The sequence below is a fragment of the Panthera tigris genome, chromosome B4, assembly GCF_018350195.1.
Source record: "Panthera tigris isolate Pti1 chromosome B4, P.tigris_Pti1_mat1.1, whole genome shotgun sequence".
NCBI classification, from domain to species: domain Eukaryota; kingdom Metazoa; phylum Chordata; class Mammalia; order Carnivora; family Felidae; genus Panthera; species Panthera tigris.
Window position 1 is genome coordinate 54869361 of NC_056666.1, and position 25096 is coordinate 54894456.

Here is a 25096-nt window from a genome sequence, read left to right on the forward strand (position 1 = left end):
GAATACCATACCTACCACTGACCTGACAATTGTCTTGGGAAGAAAGGAAGCTTTCATGTACCAAGTGATTAAGTCACTTAGAAAATGATTTAGGGAATTATATTAATTGGCTGGTGATGACATTCCTATTATTTATTTTAACATACATTTTATTTCTATAATGTTACATACAGCATCAAAGTAGATGCTTGACATTTTGGAATTCTTAAAAGAAGAAAACTAGAAACTATTAGAGAAAACTGGAATCTTTCCAGAAAATAATGAATTATAAAGCAAAGTTACCTGCAGAGAGCATGGTGAGCAGATAATGTAATTACCAGTTGGAAGTGCTACTCATGGCAGGGGACTGAGAGAAACTCAGGGAGTGCTAAAGGGACGAGCAGTAGAAAACAGTAGAGGTTTCTGGTAAAGAATTGGGAAGAGCGATTGGAACAGGGAAAAAGGAATTTCATAAATGTCTTCTTCATCACACTTATTTCTTTGCTGTTCTTGCATATTGCACTTGCATGCAATATGAAACAAATTTGTACTTTGTCTTTTAGGACCAAAAAAGAAGTCTACTCATTCTACTACACATATGCTACATAGCGAAATAGTTAAAAACTGTAACTGGGGAAAATTTTCTAAACAATTGAGAAAGCATGGTTATAGTATATATACAGATAAATTGTACTGGATAATTATCTGGACAATGAAAAGTAAAAGCAATTTCTATTGAGATAGAAATTGTTATCTGGAAGTTAGAATAAATCCATGTATGTGATCATTATACCAGTGATATGATTACTCAATAATTTCACAAAAGTCTCCACCAATCTCTGCCTGCATCAACAGAAGCTATAAGCAAGATGGCTTTATTATAGTATTTAGGAGTAGCCTGTATGAAAAAGAAATATTAACAAGGCATTTAGATAGCTAAAGGGTGATTTAAAATTATAACAGTTTTTAAAAAATCAGTTTACTGATTTCATAATTACGAATAAAGAGGTGATGTAATTAATGTCCTCAAACAGCTTTTATAGGAATACATTTAACAGGGGAGACATGCTTACTGTAATCTCATTTGTTTAGATCATTTAAATAATGCAACATTTTGGACAATGTAATAAGTTGACAAAGTGATATCAACACACACGTATATACACATATACATACATATATTAATGTGAGTATATATATTTTAAACACGGTAACTAAACACAATGCACTTAATGACACAATTATCTTGACTGTCCTGAAATTTCTCTGGATGACATAGGAGATTTTTCAAAATCTTTCAGAACCTATGGATCATCCTAATGAACATTAATTATTTCTGAAATGTTCCAAGATGTATGCATAGGAGATTGAATTAGCTTTCTACTACTGTCCAGTGAGTTTCTTTTTTGAATCATCACAGACATCAGCTTTTTGTCACTTAGCTTCTTTTAGTAACAAGAAGAAAATCTCTTATTTGAATTTTCTAATTGTTAGATTTTGGGTAAGTGATAGAAAGATCAATTACTATTATATGGAATTTCTTTTAACATAGAGAAGTTCTGATGGCACTTAAGAATTACTTTAAAAAGGAGAGTTCAGGTATCAGTATAAAGTGATGTAGAATAGGGGCACCTGGGTGGCTCAGTTGGTTAAGCGTCTGACTTTGGCTCAAGTCATGATCTCATGGTGTGTGAGTTTAAGCCCTGCATTGGGCTCTGTGCTGACAGCTCCTAACCTGGACCCTGCTTCAGATTCTGGGTCTCCTGTTCTCTCTGTCCCTCCCCCACTTGTGCTCTGTCTCTCTCTGTTTCTCAGAAATATATAAATGTAAAAAAAAAAAATTAAGTGATGTGGGATAAAGCAATGTTTCCACAGCAGTGGAAAAAATACCATTAGTATCAGGGTTATACTGGTGAAGTTTTCTCTATCTCCATTTCCAATAAGGTAGCAAGGATATAATACCAAGACTTAGCTACCAGCATATCACTGATTTTCCAAAATCAGATAATGATTATAGAGGTAATCTGATTGTTTCTGAGACAACCTCCTGCCTCTGATTCCAATAAGAACCGTAAGACTCCCTTGTGATACAAACTATTCCAAATGATTCTGAGAAGTTTTCATGTAGAAATAGCACATGAACTGGAAACAAGTTCTTAATAATAATTCAGCTTGGTTTTCTATAAAATTCTGACTTTAAACGTATAAGATAGTAAGCCATAATGTAAAGTCCATTATCTCTAAATTAAGAGCCTCAAATTTTAGTCATGACTCCACCTCTCTGACGCTGGGTAATTTTCCAAACTCAATTATTTCATTTGCAAAATGGGGGTAATAAAGAGACTTTTCAGAGAGCATATAAACTTTTTGCAAAGATCAAATAAAGTAGCATGGGAAAAGTTTCTGCGGAGTGTTGTAGAAGTGTTATTTTATTATTACTTTCTTATAAATAGATTATAAATACTTTCTTATAAATAGATTCTATACTTTCTTATAAATAGATTAATACTTTGCTAATCCCTTTCAAGCATCACAATGAGAGTTTATTGACTTCTAAGAATCTTTTAATAAGGAAGGTGGTTAAAAACATAGGCTATGAAATCAGGTTATCTGCGTTTGTAACCTTGCTCCACTATTACTATCTATATGACCTTAGATAAATTATCCCCCAAAGCCTCAGTATCCTCAACCATAAATAGCAGTAGTAATAACGATAATGATAATAATAATAATCGTAATAATGCTAAACCTAATAGGGTTATTCTGAGAATTAAGTGAGCTAATATATATAAAGTACTTAGAATCATGCCTACATCACAGAGATCCCTTAAGAATGGTTGCTATCATTTATATGCCATAGCTTCATTAAGGAGCATCTTGGTGTTACAGTCAAGTGTAATCTTTTATACAACTTAATAAAAATCTAGGTTATATGGGTTGGGAATCATTTCTCAAGATTCAGTTTGTATATTAACATTTTGGATTTAGGGGAGATACTTTTTTAAAAAAATTATTTATTTATTTTTGAGTGGGGTGGGGAAGAGCAGAGAGAGGGAGACAGAGAATCCTAAGCAGGCTCCACATTGTTAGCGCAGAACCCAATGAAGGGCTCGATCTCACGAACCTGAGATCATGACCTGAGCCGAAATCAAGAGTCTGACGCTTAACTGACTGAGCCACCCAGGCGCCCCAAGGGAGATACTTCTTTTAAAGAAAGTAAAACAATTTGTCAAAAGCCAATTCAATGAATAAACGATTCTTCCTTTTTTCAAGAGCATATTATTATTTTTTATATACGTACATACAGTTCTCACTAGTGTATTCTTATTATATTCAAAGAATATCTATAAATAGTATGAATTTTTTGTATGGATATATTTTTGGAAATAACTTGTAAGTATATTCACTGATATAGCACATTTGTATATGCCATAAAGCTTCAAAAATAACTAGTATACTTCATACACCATTAAGATGTTTCCATTTGGCTTTGATATTATGTAAAGGCTAATGTGATAAAGTTTAATTAGAGTAAAACAAAACATCATCTAAGTAATTATTTGTACAAGTAAGATCCTGAAAGATAGGGGAAAAGTCTTTTTCTCCTTTGTTTCTTCTGTCTAACACAGAAGTTGGCACTGAGGACATTCACTAAATATTAATGGATGGGAAGATGGAAGGAAAAAAGGGTGGAAGGGAGGAAGGGGAAGGGTTTGGGAAAGGGAAGAGAGGGATGGGGAAAGGAAAAGAGGAAGGAAGGAAGGTAGGGAGATATTGGGAAAAGGCAAAAGGAAGGGGAAAAAAGGACAATACAGGTGCTAACTTGACAGTAATAATTTTTTTTTAATACTAGAGATTCTTAGCTGATCAGAAAACAATACTCAAAAGGCATGCAGCTCTAGCCCAGACACTGCCAATCACTAGTCATTAGTCCTTGGGTAAGGCACTCTATGCATATGTTTCTTCATCTAACATGAGGATACCATCTACACTCAGAGCACAGTCATAAGATCAAATGGGATAACACTGTGGTTCAGAGTACCTTGTGAATTTTTCTACAAAGAAATTATAGGATATAATTCTGAGGTAATTATTAAAACACATCAATAATATTTTTTGCTGCTAAAATATTCAATTTCAGGTTGCAATGAAGTAAATATTTAGATCATAAGATCCAATAGTTGTAAGGTTATCTAAGCTGATCAGAGTGCATCTAGAACACACTTTTTCAAAGGGACTCTGACAAATACTATTATACCCAGGATTAAGAGAAGTTATCAAAATTATATTATTGTGGAAGAATTAAAAATACTAAGCTTGCTTAGCTTAAAGTAAATTAAGACAAGTTATGAAAATAATATTAAAATGTTGAATATGACTGCATAAAAGAAATATATTTGCTGCTGTAGAAGCAGAAGGAAAACAAATTAATGAAAAATCCAAGGAAGTAGATTTTAATCACTTAATAACTTCCCGATAAGAGCCATCTGTGGTAGGCAGAATAAAGGCCCCCAAACATGTCCATGTCCTAATTCCCAGAACCTGTAAATGTTACCTTATATGGCAAGTGGGACTTTGCACATATGATTAAGATTAAAAACCTCTAGATTGGAAGATTGTCCTGAATAATCCAAATAGGTTCAAACTAATTACATGAATCCTTGAGAGAAGAGAACTTTCCTAGCTGTGAAGAGAGGAAGATGTGACTAGTAAAAATGGTCAGAGATAGAAAGTTACTGGCTTTGAAGATGAAGGAAGGCAGCCATGAGCCAAGGAATGTGGGCAGCCTCTACAAGTTGGAAAAGGCAAGGAAATGGATTGTCCCCTAGAGCCTCCAGAAGGGAACACAGCCCTAACGACACTGATTTTAGTTCAGTGAGATTCATTTTAGACTTCTAACCTACAGAACCATCAGATTATTTAAACCACAAAATATAGCAATTTGGTATGGCAGCAATAGGAAACGTATACAGTGACCAAAAAGGCCACCTGGAAGTGAAGCAATCTGTCTTCAGAGTCATCAAAAAGCTGTTGAGGCAATATGAAAAGTAATCCTATAATGAATGGATGGGAATCTATAATAAGTTAACCCTATGAATTCTTTGAATAAGTTAACCAGACACCAATCTGGATATCCCAACTCTCAACACCCCAACTCTCAACAACTCTCAACTGATTCTACAATTGTAATAAGTAACAGTCACTAAATTGAAGGCAGTGGAATGAACAGGGATAGAATACTAGACCCATAAGACCTTGGTCTCTTTCAGATTTCCAAGTCACTTCGTCTTCAGGTGGTTCAGCTATTAACTGATCCTAAAATTCAAGAAGTCATTTCCAGTTGTAGGTCCATCCACTATGGAAGGGATTTACAAGTACATAAGTTACTGCTAGATCTTGCTATGGTTTTTGTGGTGTAGTTTTTCTGGAGAATTTTGGTGACAGGTACTCTTAGGGAGATTCACCTGAAGTGAATTTCCAGTATGTCCAAATTCTACTCCTATCCCCAGCAATAGATCCAGATTTCGTGAGAGACTTCAAAACCAACCCACTTTTTGAAGAGCTTATAGATTTTAGATGGAATGAAAATTATAAAGAAGTCTGGAAACCAGAATTACAGATGGTTAATAATTGCACAGAAGGAGAAGGCAGGGGAAGGATGCATTTACATACTCTGCTGGTGTCTAATATACTACTTAAAAGTTCAGTTATTTTGGCTACCTCCTGCTAGAGGAACCAAACTAGGGCAAAATTCATAATCAATATAATCATCAAAATCTGTTTGTGGATCCATAGGTAGAACAAGATTTTTTACCCAGTATATACAGGAGGGTCATCCATGTAGCTTTTTTTTAAGACCCAGGCTCTAGACTCTGCCCTTATAAATTATGATTCAGTAGGTCAAGGGTGGTACCAAAATTTCTATAGCTTTAGAAAGCTTCTCAGTCAAAGCTTATGCACAGTCTGAGCTGCACACCACTGTAATGGAGTACTATGCTTACTTCCCCCTATATCCACCAAGAGTGCATTTTCTAGCCTTTCTTTCTTTGTCATCCAACATAAATGAGAAGGCATATGATCCTGTCCAGTTGATCCAACACTATACAGACTTTTCCATTAATGATACTCATGGTTAAGAAACTCACATAAGCAACAATTTAGGGCACCTAAGTCACTTGGACACCAATCTGGATACTCCAACTCTCAGCCTTATGGGTTGATCTGATTTGTACTGTGAGATTTTGTTTCCCTTATGTTCTTTATTATTTCAGAAGTTAACCCATCTTTCCTTGAGTAACCTGACTTGAATCTTTAAAGTCTCATTTGTCCAGAGGGAAACATGAAGTAGAAACAAAGATCATATTCTCACCAAAAAGACAATGTTGGTATTTTGATAGAGAGCTCGTGCCACACAGATTCTTTGCCTCTGACCTCCACTCAGGTTGATGCCCTAGAGAAGAATAACCGTAAATATCCAACCTTTCCAAAAGCAAATGATCTGACGGTGAAGAATTCTCTTTAAAATACAAACTTATTTTTCAAAAATTTTAAAGTAATGGTAATTTATTGATTAAACTGTGATAGCATTAGTAAGATAAAATCAAAATTGTCTATTAGTCAATACTTGAATCATAGTTAAGAGAATTTTTGAGTGGTAACATGAATTCTTCTTTCACTCTGATAGACAGCTCTGCTGTACAAAAGCTTTAATAACCAAACACATGGTTAGCACTAAACACAGCCAGCAATTCCAAAATTTTTACTAGTTTTGCAAATTGTATCTCTAGTTTACTTAACATATACCTCTTAAAATTTATATTGCCAATTATGTTCAACAGTCTATACAACAATATGTTTTTATAAACAAGTACCAATTATAACAACTTTTAAACTAGTATTTATTGACCACTTAGTATGTGAAGACTTGTGTAAATGCTTTTACATTCCTTATTTCTTTTATTCCTTATAGCAATTCCAATGTCTAGGCATTATTCCCTTTACTTTACACACGAGGAAACTAAGGCTCAGAGAAGTCCATGCTCTTAAACAGTATATTATGCTGCAAATAAGAACAGCCATTAAGAACACTGACTATAGGAGCGCCTGGGTGGCTTAGTCAGTTAAATTTCAGATTCCTGATTTCAGTTCAGGTCATGATCTCATGACCATGAGTGCTCTCTCTCTGTCTCAAAATAAATAAACTTAAAAAATTTAGCCAAAATTGTTTTAAAGATTGTATGCAGGCATAAATATTTTTTAGCTGCTCAGAACAGTATGACATCACCACTAAACATGTTTACACAAAGAAAAAAGGATACTTTAACAAGAATAAATAGATGTTGACAAGAATGGAAGAAGTCGGAAGCAATCTCAATTTCAACTCCAAGTATGTAAAAATACATTTGATCAAAGGCAGGAACTGCTTTATTTTCCTTGAGAACTCTCTAGTAGCTAGCACAATGTTAAGTATATGGTGGTTACCCAACAGATACTGAAGACTGGCATTAAAGCTCCTGTGGTCCTATTTCCGGAACCTGCCACTAGGACAATGCACAGCCCCTAAGCTCTCAGATTTCATTGTGCTCCATTAAAGGTTAAAGACAACCAGAAGACTTTTTTAGATGTTTGTTTTATTTAATTAAACTATACATAGCTCACCCTCTCTCCAATTTCAGTTTGGTCTCCAAAAGGTAGTAAGTCAATATCTGGCTGAAGAGAACAGGCATCCGTAACTGCTTTGTACCTTTGGGAGAAATTGTTTTCAATTTTTAGATCACTATTAATATACTACCCATAAAGTAAGTCCCAACTTCAATATCTTGGAAGCCAAAATACAACATTTGTTGAACAACTTGGTATATATTCGCCTCTACATTGGGTTTGTGGAAACCAAGATAAATAGATTTTGGTTTCCACTCTTATAAAACTAGTAAATGGAGAAGGCTGATAAAGAAACATATAATAAAATGGATCTTATTAGGTGCTACAGCTGATGTAGGTGGAAAATGCTTCTAACATACATAGAAAGAAATGGTTGACCACTCTAAGAAGTCTTTGCAAAGGAGGCAACATGTAAGCTGTATCTGGAAGATGGGTTGTAACTTGTTCGGAAGAAAATGATGGAAAGGAGGGAGACTTCAGGAGCTGCATGAAGTTGAAAAGGCCATGGTGCATCTCAGGGACAACAGGAGGCTCACAAGAGCTAAAACACAGGTTGTGGGTGGGTGTCTGTGCATATTATCATGCATGCTGAAGGGAAAAGAAATGGAAGGTGTTGAGGATTGATGATACTCAAACAGATTTAACGCCTGGACTGGAAATGATAAATTGCAAGTATAGGAGACGGGAGCACTAGGGAAAATATCAATAATTTCATTTTCTCAATCACCTAGTCTTAAAATATTAAAAAGTCATTATTGATTCTTCCCTCTTCTTCTCCCTGCTCTTATTTTTCCATTCTTATTCAAGAATTGTTTTTTTGTCAGCCGTCTCTTCTTTTCTATTTCTGCAGTCACCCCCAAGGGCAGGCAATGAACACTGCATGCCTGGATAATTATTCCAACAAATGTCTAAATGTCTCCTTGCTCCTAGCGCAGATTCATCCCTATGTATCTATCATTACACTTTCAGATTAATCATCACAGTTACTTCATTATTCCCCTTTCTAAAACTTGCTGTGCCTCCCCAGAATGCATAGAATTATATCAAATTGGCTTTTAAGACATCCGCTACCTCATCTCAGCTTTCATTTAAATCCATTTTGCCACTGTGAATATACATAAATCCTTTTCTGTCTGGTTTGTTCCCAGGGTCCCAAATGATCCCATGTAACTTAAGTTCTTCCTCCCACACTATCTGATTTCCTCTTCCCTCCCTTCCCTGTGCCTCCCCCTTGAACTAATTCTCCTTAACTTTCAAGGTTTGGCTTAGGGTTTTAAGACCTAGCCTTCTGAGGCTGGCTTAAGGGTCATGCCTTTGTACACTCTGGTGGTATTTAAAGACGGTTGAGAGATGGTGTATTCTGGCTGCTGTTTGTAACTAGAACCTCTCAGATCCCACATTCTTCCTTTTCTTTCCACAGGTAACTTTCTTTCTTCCTTGGATTTTTCCTTCTATTTATCAATAACCTCAGCACCCTCGCAACCACCAGCCCCTCCACCCCTCCACACTCCACCCTCCATGATTCCATTTCAGCAGCTTAGTTTTGGTGTACAATAAGTATACAGGATGGGCTGAAACGTCCAGTCAGACTTCTATTTAAAAAGTTGACTCAAAAGACCTGGTGATGAAGATGGAAGCAGGGCATGCAGGGAAAAAAGGAAGGCATGGCTCTGCAGGTTCCAGAAACCATGGACCAAACATAAGCATTAGAAATAGTTGCTCATTTTAGTTCTAAATTTTACATTCAAAATTACCTCTGTTTGTTGAAAGGACTTCCAAAAGTAATATTTTCTTCTACTGTAGCATTTAATAGCCAAGGTTTTTGAGCTGCGTAAGCCACAGAATACCTGTTCCTACTGGAAAATGGAAAAGATAAACAAAACACCGAAGGTATAAAAGGATGTTGTGCTGTATGTGTATTTTAGTAAAACTAAGAAGAACAAAAGTTGATGAAATATCTTAAACACAGAAATGGAAAGCTTCTAAGAAAGAATATTTTAATAACCACCAAACTTACTATTTATGGTTAAGTATTTCACCTAAATTAGAAAGATGAGAATTTAATCAAAATGTTCCTCAATGTGCAAAATTTGATTTTGCTATGCTAAAGAAGTGTTTAGAGGTATAAACTATAGGTTGAAAATTTATTTTGTAAAATAACTACAATTTTTAAAATAATTAAAAGGTCAATAGCAATACACTCTCTCCAATAGCCACTGATATTTTACTTTATATTAAAAGCACCTTGCATAACTCTGAATTTTATATGCAGACCTTAGAAAAAGACATTAATTGGTACTGTGTCTGTGGCTTATTCATGTTAACAATGTTTTAAGGTAGTAGATAATATATAATTATTTCAAAGCAATAATACATTGAGGAATCCATTTCAATGTTGAAATAACTACACATTTAAAAGCTACATATTTCAAAACATATTGAAATAGCTTATTTCCTAAAAATTATAGCCTCTTCCTCCTCCCCATTTTTTTTTTTGGTTTACACATTCTACCAGATGTCTATACATCAGACTTTAATTTGCAATCACCAGGAAAATACATGTGAGTTGAAGATAAAGAAGATGATGGAATTGGGGTAGGAAAGGGGTCAGTTTAAAAGTCACACTTCCACAGTTAGTTCATTCTGTAAGTACTAATTAAGGAATCACGGTTAAAAGATAGTAAGGTTAAGAAAAAGAGTAATTAGAAATATTCAATGATCATCCTGAAACATGTCTTAGGAGTTTAAAAGATATGATGATATAGAGTATGCTAGTAGTCTCTGAGATAATTGTATGTGCAGTAGAACAGTGGTTCCCAACTTCTGACATGTCTTCTTCTTCTCCCCCTGGTCTTTCCATCTCTAGCTTATGGACAGATCCCATCACTGTTTAACTCATAAACAATATACATATTCTTGTACTTTTATTTTATGAAATCCCAAATACAATTTACTAAGAACAGTTTGAGTTTCGGCCAAAGTTGAGACATTTATGACTCATGGAGAGGAAAACTGTTGACACAATGGGACATTTTGTTCGGCAAATTAATTTTTTTTAGCAGTCTGTAAATGTTGGGAACCACTGCTATTGGAAATATGTTGGTACACTTTAATAAATAAATTGGTACATCATGAGAATGAATAAAATGACTAGGAGTAAGAGTCTGAGTATTAGGTAAAGTCTGAGGAGGAAAGTTATTCTTATTAAATGCAGATTAAAATAGAAATAATACCTTCTGGTTGCTTCAAAAGAAGGTTCAGATTCATTTACACTGCAAGTATGGCAAACAATGTTCATTAATTATGAAATATAAATATAAGAATGATTGTGTGCATATATCAGATAAAAATAAAATAAACATTGGAAATATTAATAGCTGTTTCTCAAATGGTTTTTGATATTAATTTCAAAGACAAACCAGACAAATAATAATTTTCTTTTATGTCTTCATCAGTGAGGAAATAATTGCTTAGTAAGCTTCCAAAAGATAGATAGCACTGTTCTGTTTCATTACAACATCTGGGTTCATACAGTGACCTGGGTTCTACACCACCTCTGTTCTATCTAGCTGTATAAATTTAGGTAATCTTCCTACAATAGTTTCCTAGTCTGTATAAGGATTTGGTATCTCCAAAGTCTCCCTACCTTTAAAATTGAAATCTAATCTGTTTAGATTCCTAATTAGCCATCCTATGGCATGAAAAAAAGAACTACTTTTGGGGCTCTAAACTTGAAAGGTTTAGACACAGCTTGGTCCTTAAGGAATCCTAAGAAAGACAGACATGTACAATAGGTCAAACCACAACATTTGGGTATGGTTATTGTTTGATATGATTTATGTACAAAGAGATGTTTTCCTAATAACATTTAGTTATATCTATATTATGGGGGAAAAAACACCTATTCATTTTATTGTTCTAAATTTGAATAATGTAGTTGAATTCAAGACCTGAATTCAAAAACTACACACAAAATTAAAGTCCAGTGGAACTCTAAAAGTAGATCTCATTTGGCTCTGGAAAGCACCATATGCTTTTATGGAGAAAATATACCTAAGTATGTTGTCTAGTAATACTTAGCTTAGAGCTACTAATGATAAGATTTTCACGCTTGCACACTGCTAATGACATCCTGGTAAGGTTAACTAAGGTAGGAAAAAACAATTTCAGACTAAAAATCTCCTCTCAATAATGATTATTCTCTGACCCAAGTTGCTCACATACCAAAAATAATGAAATCTACATTTTCCCAAGTGATATTTGCTTATATTATGCTTTAGTATCAGGAAATTTGGATTTTCAAAACCACACTGAGATACCACCTCACACTGGTCAGAATGGCTAAAATGAACAAATCAGGAGACTATAGATGCTGGCGAGGATGTGGAGAAATGGGAATCCTCCTGCACTGTTGGTGGGAATGCAAACTGGTGTAGCCGCTCTGAAAAACAGTGTGGAGTTTCCTTAAAAAATTAAAACTAGAACTACCCTATGACCTAGCAGTGGTACTGCTAGGAATTTACCCAAGGGATACAGGAGTGCTGATGCATAGGGGCACATGTACCCCAATGTTTATAGCAGCACTTTTAACAATAGCCAAATTATGGAAAGAGCCTAAATGTCCATCAACTGACAAATGGATAATGAAGACGTGGATTATATATACAATGGAATACTACTTGGCAATGAGAAAGAATGAAATCTGGCCATTTGCAGCAATGTGGATGGAATTGGAGGGTATTAGGCTAAGTGAAATAAGTCAGGCAGAGAAAGACAGATACACTATGTTTTCACTCATATGTGGATCTTGAGAAACTTAAGAGAAGACCATGGGGGAAGGGAAGGGGCAAAAAAAGTTACAGAGAGGGAGGGAGGCAAAGCATAAGAGACTCTTAAGGACTGAGAACAAACTGAGGGTTGATGGGGGATGGGGTGAGGGGAAAGTGGGTGATGGGCATGGAGGAGAGCACTTGTTGGGATGAGCACTGGGTGTTGTATGGAAACCAATTTGACAATAAATTATATTAAAAAAAGAAATTTGTAGTTTTTAAATGTTTATTTATTTACTTTTAGAGAGAAGGAGATAGAGAGCAAGCAGGGGAGGGGCAGGGAGAGAGGGAGAGCAGGGAATCCCAAGCAGGCTCCGTACTGCCAGTGCAGAGCCTGACACAGGGCTTGAACCTACAAACCATGAGATCATGATCTGAGCCAAAACCAAGAGATGGACGCTCAACTGACTGAGCCATCCAGGTGCCCCAAGTAATTTGGATTTTTTTTAAATGGTAAAAAGTTAATGAATGACCTCAACGGTTTTAGTTAATTTGAGGAAGACAGAAAACAGATGAAAAGAAGCAGGTGTAGAAATTAATGGATTACTCTGTAGCTTGTTTCATAATAGAAGAAAGGAACGGGACCAAATAGAGAAAACTAAATTCATCAGAAGTTATCTGCTTGTCCGGAGAGTATACATAGAGGCAGAAAAAAAGGGGACAAAGTTGGAACCTGAAAGATATCACTATTTAATGAATGACTAAGGAAGAGAAACCTGAAGAAAGGACCAAGAGGAGCAGGCAAATGCTTTGAGGTAAACTCACCTGTGAGTCAAAATTAAGCAAGGAGGCATTTTGAAGCAAAACTTATGGGCAACAATGTCAAGGGACCAGGAGGTCAATTAACACAATGATCAAAAAGTACACAATGAATTTAAAAATTAGGATGCCACTGATGGACTTAATAAGAATAGTCTCAGTGGAGTGGCAGAGGTAGAAACAAGAGTGCAGTGGACTGAGACAAGAGGAGAATAAGAGGAAGGGGAAAGAACTTGTGAAGATTTTTCTCATCTACAAAAGGAAGGGGCCAGGGTGGTACCTGGGGGTGGGGGTTGAAATTAGAAAGATAGAAACACGATAGAGACAGAGACAGAGATGGGAGAGTGCTGTTTTTCCACTAATAAAAGTAGAAAAGAGCCAGGGCCTGGACTAGATGTAAAGTAGATAAAGAGAAAAAGAACATGCTTTGGATATAGGGCGTATCAGTCTACTAAGGAGACCAATAACACACGAGTTACTTAAACACAGTTCAGAGGGATCAGAAGAGACGGTACATTTCAATCTACCTAGGAGAATGAGACAAGGCTCTGTCAAAGAGATAATATCTGATTTGACACTAGAAAAAAAGTGAGACTAACTATCTAAGGAAAGGAGTTACACAGGAGTGTGTGCATTTGAGAAACAACTTGCAGTTCAGGGTTACTGGAACACAGTGCTAAGGGTGGGGGGATTAGACAGGGACCAGATCATGAGAGGTCCTGATATAGTATGCAAAGGTCTTTGGAATATTTCTTGGCCAGTCAATTGCAAAAATTATAAGCAAGAGGTAAGTAATTAGATTTTCATATCAGAAAGGTACATCTCATAACAGTATGAAGAAAGGTGAGGGAATTATTACAGTGAATAGTTCACATATGCAATTCTCCTGAACTAGGACAATTAATATAGGCATATAAGTGTTAAGGACAGACATAAGAAAAGTGACTGGTTGGACTGTGTGGGCAATGGAGAGAGAGAAGAATTCAGGTTGGATCTTTGAGCTTTGACTTGGGCATCCACAAACAGATTTCAGTGGGTGGGGACACATTCCTGCCAAGATACAGGAGAAGTAGGTATTGGAGATAATGAGGGATATGAGCTCAGTTTAGATGTGTTCAACATGCAGTTTATATATAAAGACTTTTTGAAGGAGCTATTAGATCTTCAGAAGAAAGATGTTGGCCAGAAATGTACACTGGTGTGTTGTTAATACTTAGGGAGAAACTGAAGTCAAAGATATAAATTAAAGGCCAAGTAAAGGAAGAGGGTCCTACAGTAGACCACAGAAAGACTGAAGGAGAATCAGAATATTCTTCTTCACCTTCTATCTCCATTTGTATTACAGCTCTTTACTTTTTGACTCATTAATTTTGGTTTATCCTTAAAATATAAGTTCAAGTATCATTCATTCATGCATCTCCCTAAAAAAGGCTTGTTGACCCCATAGACTCAGCTCAGTGAAGTTACCTATTATTTGCTCTTATAAAACTCTGTCCTTCTTCCTAGCACTTATAAAAATTTGACCAAATAATTACTTATGAAATTATTTTCTTACTTCCTTGTGGCCTTCCCTGCTAAGCAGTAAGCTTCATGAGAACAGTGTGTTCAATTATTTCCTCCCCAACAACTACCACAGTGATTTGCATGTCAAAGATATACTAGTATATACTGAGATATGCTAGTCTCAGAGTAAGGAAGATATGGTAGATATTGGTCCGTTTGTAGGTAGTCATCCTCCATGAACAAATAAAAAGAAGCCCTATTCTTTCATTTTTAATGAGTAATATTAGAGTCCTTAACTTGTAGAGACCACCTCTATAATCTTCTCACACAACAGCAATATGTTTAATCTAATTCAAAGGATTTCTTTTTCTCTTACAAAATAAATACACTTATTTCTGAGTTTAAACATCAGATCTTAACGATTACATGAAAATCACTGGGTCCATGTCCAGACCCATCCTCCACCATTCACTGTGGTAGTGAATAGCACTGAAAGCAGCAAGAGAAAACAAAGAGGCCAGATGGAAAATCCCCTTGTGGAAAATAGATTTCCAGTCTGTATGCAGGACTTTTGTGTATTTTCCTTCAAGAATAAAAATTAAACTTAGTAGCTAGCAGCTTTCAGGTATTATGGCTGATACCTTGTGGAATGGGAAAGAGTGACTTTTGCAAGCTTACATCAGAAATAATATTTAGAAGAATGGGAGCTAGATGTGGGCCCAAACACACTACACTGCATCTAATCCAGGAAAGCTGATTCAGTGTGTTATTATTCCTTTATGCCACGTAAAGTCACATGAAAAGGAGTAACTCCTCAATTCACCTGTCTTAGAATAACTGAACCACTATTATAAAGCTGATTACGCCAAGATGTTAGAAGATAGAACATCAGCACATATGAGGCCTGACAGGAGGACTGTTGACAGGCTGGGCAAGAGGGAAAGAAAAGAAAAGGAAAACAAAAATAAATGATGGCTGTGTCTCACATGATTATCAAAATTATTACACAGTGTAGACTCTGTCACTGGAACCACTTGTCAGGTAGAGCATTTTAGTTCTAGCTCCTAAGATGTCAGTAGGAATTATTGTTTATCAAGACAACTTCATTGTTGTATTGTTTATCAAGACAAATTCATTCAGGTAGAGCATTTGCTTTTCAACAAATATAGAGCACACCCAGATGCAGAAATAAAAACCCTGGCATTCTAACAATTCTGGAGAATTTTTTAGTCCCTTCCTCCTTTCTCTGACTTTTCTCTTCTGAGGCTACAACATGGCTGACTAGGTCAAAGGTAGCAATTTCCAAAGAAATGTCTTTAGAGGTCTTTGTACACTTGGTTCTACTCATGTAGGTGTGCCTTGGGTGAGCAGCAATACCTTCTTTCCTGCCTAAAGTAAATATTTATCACCACAAGAGGACCGAGTACTTATTGGACTTTGCTCATTCCAGTCTATGAGGGCACATTTAAAAATAAAATTCATGCAGCCAGAGATACATGCAGTGGTGAAATAATGGCAGCAAGGCATTTGACACCTTATGCTAACATTTAGTTTATTGGGTTTGTTTTTTTTTTGAGCTTCCAAAAAACATCAAACAATTCAGTGTGTTGAAGTAAAGCACTTCTTAGGTTTTGTACTTCATCAACCAATCAATATTGGTAACTTCTAAATTAACTTTGCTCTAATAACATTTCTCTGCCTTTCTTTATTGGATGAGGCACAACAGCCTTTTATGGAATCAAGAGTAATTATAAATAACTCTTTAAAAGAAGATCAGTATCTTCTGGATATTACCAATAGGAAAATATGTTTTATCAGATATTAAGGATTCCATAGGAGAAAAAAAGTAATTCTTGTAATTAAAGGAAAATAGAATTTGTGTTAGCTTATCCAATCTTTTAGAGGCTTAGTTTTTTAAGCCATGTGTGCCTAAGCCAACACAAACATTTTTTGAAGAAAATCTTAGTCCTTCTGCCATTAAGAGATGGGAGTATAGTGAATGAAGGCAATGTTCATAAAAAGATGATTTTTAAGTTATGAGGATTTTATAAATACTTAGAATTATCTAAAATCCTTTTACACACCTTCATCCCTTTGGCTCCATCTCTAAGACATAATTTTTTATTAGCTTTATTGTTGGGATCCATGAGATTTCTTTCTTTCTTTTTCTTTCTTTCTTTCTTTCTTTCTTTCTTTCTTTCTTTCTTTCTTTTCATGAGAGAGACTTCTTAACCTCTGTTGAGTAAGTGTATGTTTTTATCTCTAGTTTCCTCTTTGCTTAGCTTCAATGAAGCTCAGAGTGGAATCTGTGGTCCATATTTTATCAATACACAGGACTCCAGAGCATGCATTTCTACCTATTTACTTCTCAGATTATTATTTAAATATTAATTTTTCTTGATATCTTTATCTTTATTTTTCAAGCTTTATTACACTATGTAACTTTAAATAAAATAATTCCCTACCTTTGTGAAATGAGGTAGGAATGCAAAATAAAAAATACTAGATTATGTAAAATACTTCCCTAATTCTCATATCATTTATTTATCAGTTAGCAAAATGATGAAGATTATTAATGATAATATTGGAAGTTGATCTGGCCTAAGTGGAATCCTAAATAACACAAGGGAAGACTATAGTAGAAGAACATCCTAGAGGTCTGAAAATAAATCTCAAGCTTCTTGAGCTTCTCAAGCTGTCACTGATTCCCATTCTTTCTCTCTGTTTTAATGACAAACAAAGGTGAAAATAAAACCCAAGTAACTTGATGATGGCTGTACATGTCACAAAATAGAATTTAATCCAGTAAAATCTGTTTCTCAAAACCTCTAGTCATCCAAGATGGAAGGAGATAGTGGCAGGGCAAATTGCCTGGTGCCTGATCTTAGTGATCAACAAGAACTTGTCATGAAGTAAACTGCAGGTGGCAATTATTTACCAAGCTCTCTTCTGGATATTCACTAAACAGTTTCATGTCTACTGTCTTTTAGATTGGCCCAGTAGGAATAAAATGTACACTCAACATTTCCCAACCTCCTCCTTTCACTCGTGATACTTAAAATAGGATGTTTCCCATTCAAATTTCACATCCAAGCATTTCCATCTCTTGCCTGGAGTTTAACATAGACTCTATTCTAAAAATGCTCTTAAATAGTCTTTACTCATTCTTGAGACATACCTGTGTATGTGAACAGCAGAGTAAGTAACAATAGAGTTCACAGTGGTAGGGGCAAAATATTAACAAACGTCTATAGATCTAGAGCAAGGTTTCCCAACCTTGACACAACTGACATTTGGGGTCAGATGATTCTTTGTTGCCGGGGCAGTGGGGAGGGGGTCATGTGCATTGTAGGATGTTTAGCAGCATCCCTGGCCTATACCAACCACATCAGGAAAACCTGTTTCCCCAGTGTGACAACCAAAGATATCTCCCCTGGGAGAAAAATCATACTTTGTTGAGAAACACTGGTCTATAATCCAATTTCTTAGATAAGCTATAGCCAATTTCTTCATAAACTGCTTATGGGGAATCTACTAGGTAAGCCGAACTGAGTAAATTGGTTTAACACTTTATTGCACAATTATATGATATTATGGTTCTGAGTCACTTCATTACCACAATGTTTTTCAAAGACCACCATTCGAATATTCAGGAGAAGCACCATGCTAGATACCTCCTTTTTCATGTCTTTACAGTGGCATAACACACCACTTTGACCTATCCATGTACCTCTTACTAGATATTTCCAGCGCCTACTTTAAGTTGGGTGTGAAAAGAAACGGCTGATTTCTCAGCCCCTTATGAAGATTTTTTAAAAGATTATTTGGTAGTTCTTCACTGAACAGTGAACCATTACAGCTCTTTTGCATTTAAGCTTTATGAATAATGTAAGTTTTCCATAACTTCTTTTAATATAGGATAAGTTTTTAAATTATTTCTTTGAATGTTATTCCTTTTAACTTTGAAAATCTATCTTTACAAAATCCCAATCATACTAGTTTATACCATGATAACCCTCTGTAAGAAACTGTTTTCTAATTTTTAATTTATGACATTTAAGGTTTCTACTAATTTAATTTTTTAGAAAGTTGCACTTATTTCTGAGGGGATCCTCATATTCCTAATGTAGGAATCTATTGCTCTCATTTCTTCCCTTTGTAAGATCATCGGATGGATGACAGAGCAATAGAAACCAATTAAAAATACACATACTTGCTCCAGTGAACTTTGCCTTCCAGTGTCTGCATCTCACCAAGGATAGCAAGGAGAAGAGAAGACTTCCCACAGCCCACCTGGCCCACAATCATGGTCAACTGACCTAGAGAAATTAGATAAAGGATAACAGCAAGAGGACATGGAATTCTAGTAAAATAAAACCAAAATACATTTAGAAAAGGCTGAGGCTTCAAAATCAATAGCCCACACTTGGTCTCCAGCAATAAGTTATTCTAAATAGCTCCTCTTTCTGATACATGAGGGTTTTTTTGACAAAGGAGAGAAAAATTAAAAGATACAGGTCTTGATTTACTGTTTCCAACTATGAGAATAGCTGACATTAGTGAATAGAGCAACGAAATAATTGCCTAAATAATCTCAATTAGTTTTAACTTTTTTATTCAATTCATTCAGGTGAAGAAGGCAGTTTTGACTCAACTTGATTAATTGAGATGAAAGGGATTGGGCTGGTATTAAGCCGACTTCTCCAATTTCTTACTTTGATACGCATGTAAAATAGAAAAATCTCAATCTATTGACCATCAGGCCAGATCAAAACATTTTTTTTATTCGGATATCTAGGCATCTTAACCAAAAATTATTGGGTATTTGAGCCTAAAATAACTTGAACACTTTAGTTGTCTCAGGGATAGAAAATAATTTTCTTATATAGTCTTTATTTAAATCCTTTTTCAAACAACATGAAAAATCAGCTACCCCATTATTTAAATGGACAAATCAGCAACAAGCTGTTATCAGCTTATTTGGACAGTAAATAACTTGTCCAAATGTCTACACATTTTGTAGTGAAAGGCAAGTCTTATTTCCAATCACTTCCATGATGATACAGTGGCTTATGAGCTACATGATGCAAATAAACAACTATAAATAACGTTAATAATGTTTAAACAATCTTTTTTTTGTTAAGATCAATTACCTTGGAAATCCATACTTGTCATAATTAAAAATAAAAAATAATAACAAATGTCTCTCACCTGTTGGAATTCGAATATCTATATTGGATAATGTAGCTAAACCACTGCCCCATGAAAAGTAGCCATTTGTGACCTAGAAAAGAAGAATACATAAGTTAAAATATAAAATTATGTATTTTGTTTTAGAGAATAATTCCATTAAAATACATTTTGTCTTTAAGACACTGGAAGACTTTCAATATAAGGTAGAACACACAGTGGTGAAATTCTAATTTAGAGTTAGCTAGAATTGTAACTATTGAGAGGTATATATGAAAAAAAAAGAATGGAAATGAAAGGAGGGTCTTTGAAGAATTAGTGATACTATGAAAAGGCTAAAAATTACAATTTTCTCTGAAAATCTGGGATTACTAGATCATTTACTAAAAAGTAATCACCCCAAATATTTTCCAATGTAACACCAGCATTGATTATTTTCTCACTGCTAGGCAATTTCCAGAATCCTAATGATGCAAAGTATAGAGTGGAAATCATGTCAAATTATTCCAACAAAATGTCTCTGTTAGCCAAGGAGGAAGGTTTTGTAATAAGGTTTTGAAGTGTGTGGATTTAGTGCCATTTAATGAAGTTCAAGGAATAAGTAAAAGGAAGAGAGGAATAAAGCACAGAAATGAGGTAATATATCTTAGTGGGATAAACCTCAACAAGCAGCAAAGATCATTAGACCTATAGTCACCCAAAGCAATCTATTTGTATTAAGAAGTGTGAAGTGGACTTGATAGTTTTTTGTTTTTAGTTTTTATATAAAGTTTATTTATTTATTTGGAGAGAGTGTGTGCACTCCACCATCAGTGTGGAGTCCGATGCAGGGCTCGAACTCAAAAACCTCGAGATCATGACCTGAGCCGAAGTCAGACACTTAACTGACTGAGCCACCCAGGAGCTCCTGGACTTGATAGGTTTAATAGTTACAAAAATGGGAAATGAGAGGTACAACAAAACCCCTGGATTGAAGTTGCTTGAAAAGAGTAAATTGTAATTTTCCATGTAGGTTTTCTTTAGCTCATAAGATGTGTGACATTTAGTACTGTCTATCACGTAGATGTGCAAGATATTAGCCCTGGAGGAGGGTGGCATGGAAGGGTTGAATTACTGATTGCTTTACAAATTATGCTGAGCACCCATTCTGTGTGAGGTGCTGTGTTAGTATTTATGTAGACTACAAAAAAGGTATAATGCATCCTCCCCGCTTGCTTGGAGCTTGCAACCAGTTGAGTAAATAAACCATGGACAGAAGCAAATACAACACGACAGACACAGATGGAGGTGAGAAGACAGAGCTACTGGAGACTGAGGAGTCTCTAGTGCTGATGGGCGGCATGTAAAGGATCACCAGAAACTACTGAGGGGCAGTGGAATGGGGAGGTCATAAATGTGTGTGGCTCTGCCAACTGGTACATTGTGTCATTTCCTCCATAGAGTTCAGCAGCCTGTTCTAGGAGCATCAAAGGCACAAAGTTGGATTGCTTACAGAAAGCGCTGAAGGACTGAGACAAAAGGAAGGGGCTCAAGTTGCTGGAGGTCTCAATAAGGTTAAAAAAGCAGTGTCAGCAAAGGTGAAGCCCGAGAGAGTTGGAGGTAGGGTTGTGGTGTCAGTGACTGACTGACATAAAGGAGTTTATGATTTTGGAGGAGCAGCAGTTTCAGGTGGTGGCCAGGTGTGACCATAGGCAAGGTTGTGGAAATGGAGTGAAAGCAGAGCAAGAAATTTCTGGGCTAGGATACTAGATAGCTGGGCCCTTGGAAGTTTAAACCACATCCATGCATGGCACCAAATAAGCTAGAGAGATGAACAAGGAAACGGGCACCCAAATCTTCAGCAATGGTGTGGAGGTGCTGATGAGGTCCTTTGATAATAGATGTGATAAAGGTAGACAATGCCAAAGCTTCACAAGGATGCAGGAGAAGAAAATATATGGTCTGAAAGCAGCAGAGAAGAGCTAGAAGAATGCAGTGTCGCCTCTTGATTTGGTGCTACACAGACGTAAAAGAGAACAAGCTTCCTTCAAGAGGGATAGAGGAGGAGGGTCAACATTAATCTCTCCTGCTGCAATCTGCACTTCCACTCCCTCCTGCCTTTTACAAAATAGTCTCATGTGTCCACCAGGGTTAAAATCCTGGTTCCCCTAACTAGTTGTTTGACCTTGGAAAATCAGCTAACATATAAATCTTTGCAAAGGTTCAGGGGAGCCTGGGTGGCTCAGTTGGTTAAGCGTGCAACTCTTGATTTGGGCTCAGGTCGTGATCTCACAGTTTGTGGGACTGAGCCCCGCATTGGGCTCTGCGCTGACAGCAAAAGTTTGCTTGGCTCTCTCCCTCCCTCTCTTTGCCCTTCCCCTGCTCACAGGTTCATGCTTTCTTTCTCTCTCTAAAAATAAATTAAAAAAATAAATAAATCTTCGCAAAGGTTCATAAAAGGTTAAGTACAAAAATGATCATCTTAGCATGGTTTGTGATAGAAGGAAGATGGAGGCAAATCCAGTGTCCATCACTAGGGGATAAGGAAAATGCAGTGATTCATACTATAGAACACAGTAGTGCTGTGAGAAGTAGCAAACCATCATAAAAACATTTCAGGACACCAAAAGCACATGGATGCTTATCACATATTTTACAAGGATATGAGTATATTTAAGCATAAACATTGAGCACATTACAACTGGTACATAATGGCAGGGGAACAGTACAGAATAGGAGTGAGGATCAGGGACAAGGGGAAAATGTATTAAAAGTAAAGGAAGGGAAAAAAAAGGAAGGAACGAGATAGATATGAGTTACCTATTACATGACCCATTTATATAAAATACCCAGAACAGACAAATTCATAGAGACAGAAAGCAGATTGGCCACTGATAGTGGCAAGAGAGCAGGGTAAATGGGGAGTAACTGCTTAACATGTATGGGGTTTTCATTTGGGGTGACGAAAATGTTTTGCAATGGAAGAGAGGTGGTGGTTACACAAGATTGTGAATGCTCTAAATGCCACTGAATTGTTCACTTTAAAGTAGTTAATTTTATGTTATGTGAATTTTATCTCAATTAAAACAATTTTTAAGAATTTAAAGGCAGGGTCTTACACAGACCATTGTTCATTTCCTCCTGCTGAAAATAAGTAAAAATAAATAAAAATGCTGAATAAAATGTAGTGTATAAAAAAGCTCATTAAAGCAAGGAGTAAGGAAATACCAAGTCAAAGTATAAATAAAAGGACAAATTCAGAGCTGTAAGCCCTGAAACATGTAAGACGTTTTCCCACAAAAGGGATAAGAGAAGCTATTTTAGAAGAGAAAGAGTAACATGTAAGAACACATCCTAAAAGATGCCAATGTTTATTAGAAAGTTGTAGTGATCACAGCAGTGGAATTTGGGACAAAGAAACAAATGAAAGAAAAATAAATAAAGGTCAGCAATCAATCCAGACATATAAGATCCCTGATGTGTGTATAAGACTACACTGACTGTTGGTGGGGACAGTGACCAATATGTGGGATGAGGGCAGCCAGGTATCATATACAAATTAAATCAGACCTTTCTTACTACTAAATGTAGTAAAATTACCACCACTGAATTTACTACTGCTAAATTTACAACCCAAATTACTTGTTACTGATTTCCCTACACATCACATCCCTACTTTTTACCAAACACAAAAATGTATCCTAGGTTGATTAAAGAACTAAAAGTGAAAGGTGTAGCTTCAAAGATTTTAGGAGCTACTATAAATCATCTCTATGACCTCTGGAAGGAAAACTTGTCTTGAATGAGACAAAAAACAAAGCATAAGCCATAAAGGAAAACACTGAAATGCTACACAGTAATGAGAATGAATGAAGTACGACTTCACAGGACAATCTGGATGAATTATACATACATCATGAGCAAAAGAAACAAAACACACACAAATACACACACATAGTTAAACTTAAAACAACTACAGTGTGTTTTTAAGGAAGTGTGCATAGCAAGAGTAATCAAGGAAATGATGACTATAGAAGTCAGCATGGTGACTGTTTCTTGGAGATGTGAGAGAGAACAACAAATGTGTGTGTTGGGAGGCCCTTCGGAGGAAAATGGCGATGTTCTTTTCCTGGTGTAGGTTCCATAGGTGTTCTCTTTTTTACTTAATGGTGTATATATATACATATATATATACATATATATATACGTATATGTATATGCATATATATATATACATATATGTATATACATATATATATTTATGTATATACATAATATACACATAGATATATTTTATGTACTTTTCTGAAGGCATGCTTTATTTTTATGTAATAAAAAATGATTCAAAGCAAATGAGTTATTACCAACTTGAGAATTTCCAACAGGAATAAAAACTGAAAAGCTTGCTGGTGGGCCTGAAACTGTAGTATCCATTGCTAAGCAGTTTTTCTGGGTATTTTTGTGGTTTTTTGGCAGAGTTGTTTTTTTTGTTTGTTTGTTTTTGGGGGTTTTTTTTGGGTTTTTTTGTGCGTGAAAGGTCAACTTTAGAAAAAAATAATAGCCTCTATTTTTTTTTACATTCGAAATAAAAACAAATTTAGCAAGGCACATGGAAAAGATGTATTTTTAGATTCTTACTATATTGAACAGAAAATGTTAATAGAAAAAAACTGACCCTGTTCCTTTAGTCATGCATGCATTAGTTGCTATCTGGGCATAACTGGAAGTAGAAGCACAGAGGACCCTTCCTAGTCTCTCATTCCATACTTTGTCATGGCCTAGTACTTCACACCCCATCACACATTCTAATTGTCTAGGGAACTACTAGAACTATTTTTTTAAATAGTGCCTGGGAGATATATATATACATATATATGTATATACATATATATGTATATATATATGTATACACACACACACACACACACACACACACACACACACACAGCTTTCTAAGAGATTCTAATGTATAGCCAGGGTTAAGAATCACTAAAGCTCTTTAAGATTCCCATGTGACATATTTTAACCTCGAAACAACCATACTAAAATGGCATCTCTACTTCAAGATGGTAAAACCATAGCTCAGGGAGGCAAAGTAATTTGCCCAAAAGGCACACATCAAATCGAAGGCAGAGGTTGGGCTAGGTAGCATTAGCTTATTCCATCCAGTAACACATTTGCTCCAATTGCTAAGT

General features: G+C 35.7%; 1 protein-coding gene across 5 annotated transcripts in view; it reads right to left on the reverse strand.

Annotated features, from left to right (window-relative positions):
- Positions 1-25096, reverse strand: part of ABCC9 (ATP binding cassette subfamily C member 9) — a 129161-nt gene that overhangs the window by 49388 nt on the left and 54677 nt on the right. For 4 of the 5 annotated variants that reach the window (XM_042991910.1, XM_042991911.1, XM_015538305.2 and 1 more), the window contains 6 exons: positions 19944-20016; positions 18946-19051; positions 10875-10913; positions 9396-9497; positions 7639-7723; positions 6350-6430 (listed from right to left, as the gene is read on the reverse strand). In XM_042991910.1, coding sequence (XP_042847844.1) covers positions 6350-6430; positions 7639-7723; positions 9396-9497; positions 10875-10913; positions 18946-19051; positions 19944-20016 — 486 coding nt within the window. The remainder of the gene's footprint in view (positions 1-6349; positions 6431-7638; positions 7724-9395; positions 9498-10874; positions 10914-18945; positions 19052-19943; positions 20017-25096) is intronic. The other variant, XM_042991912.1, reaches the window with a different exon arrangement.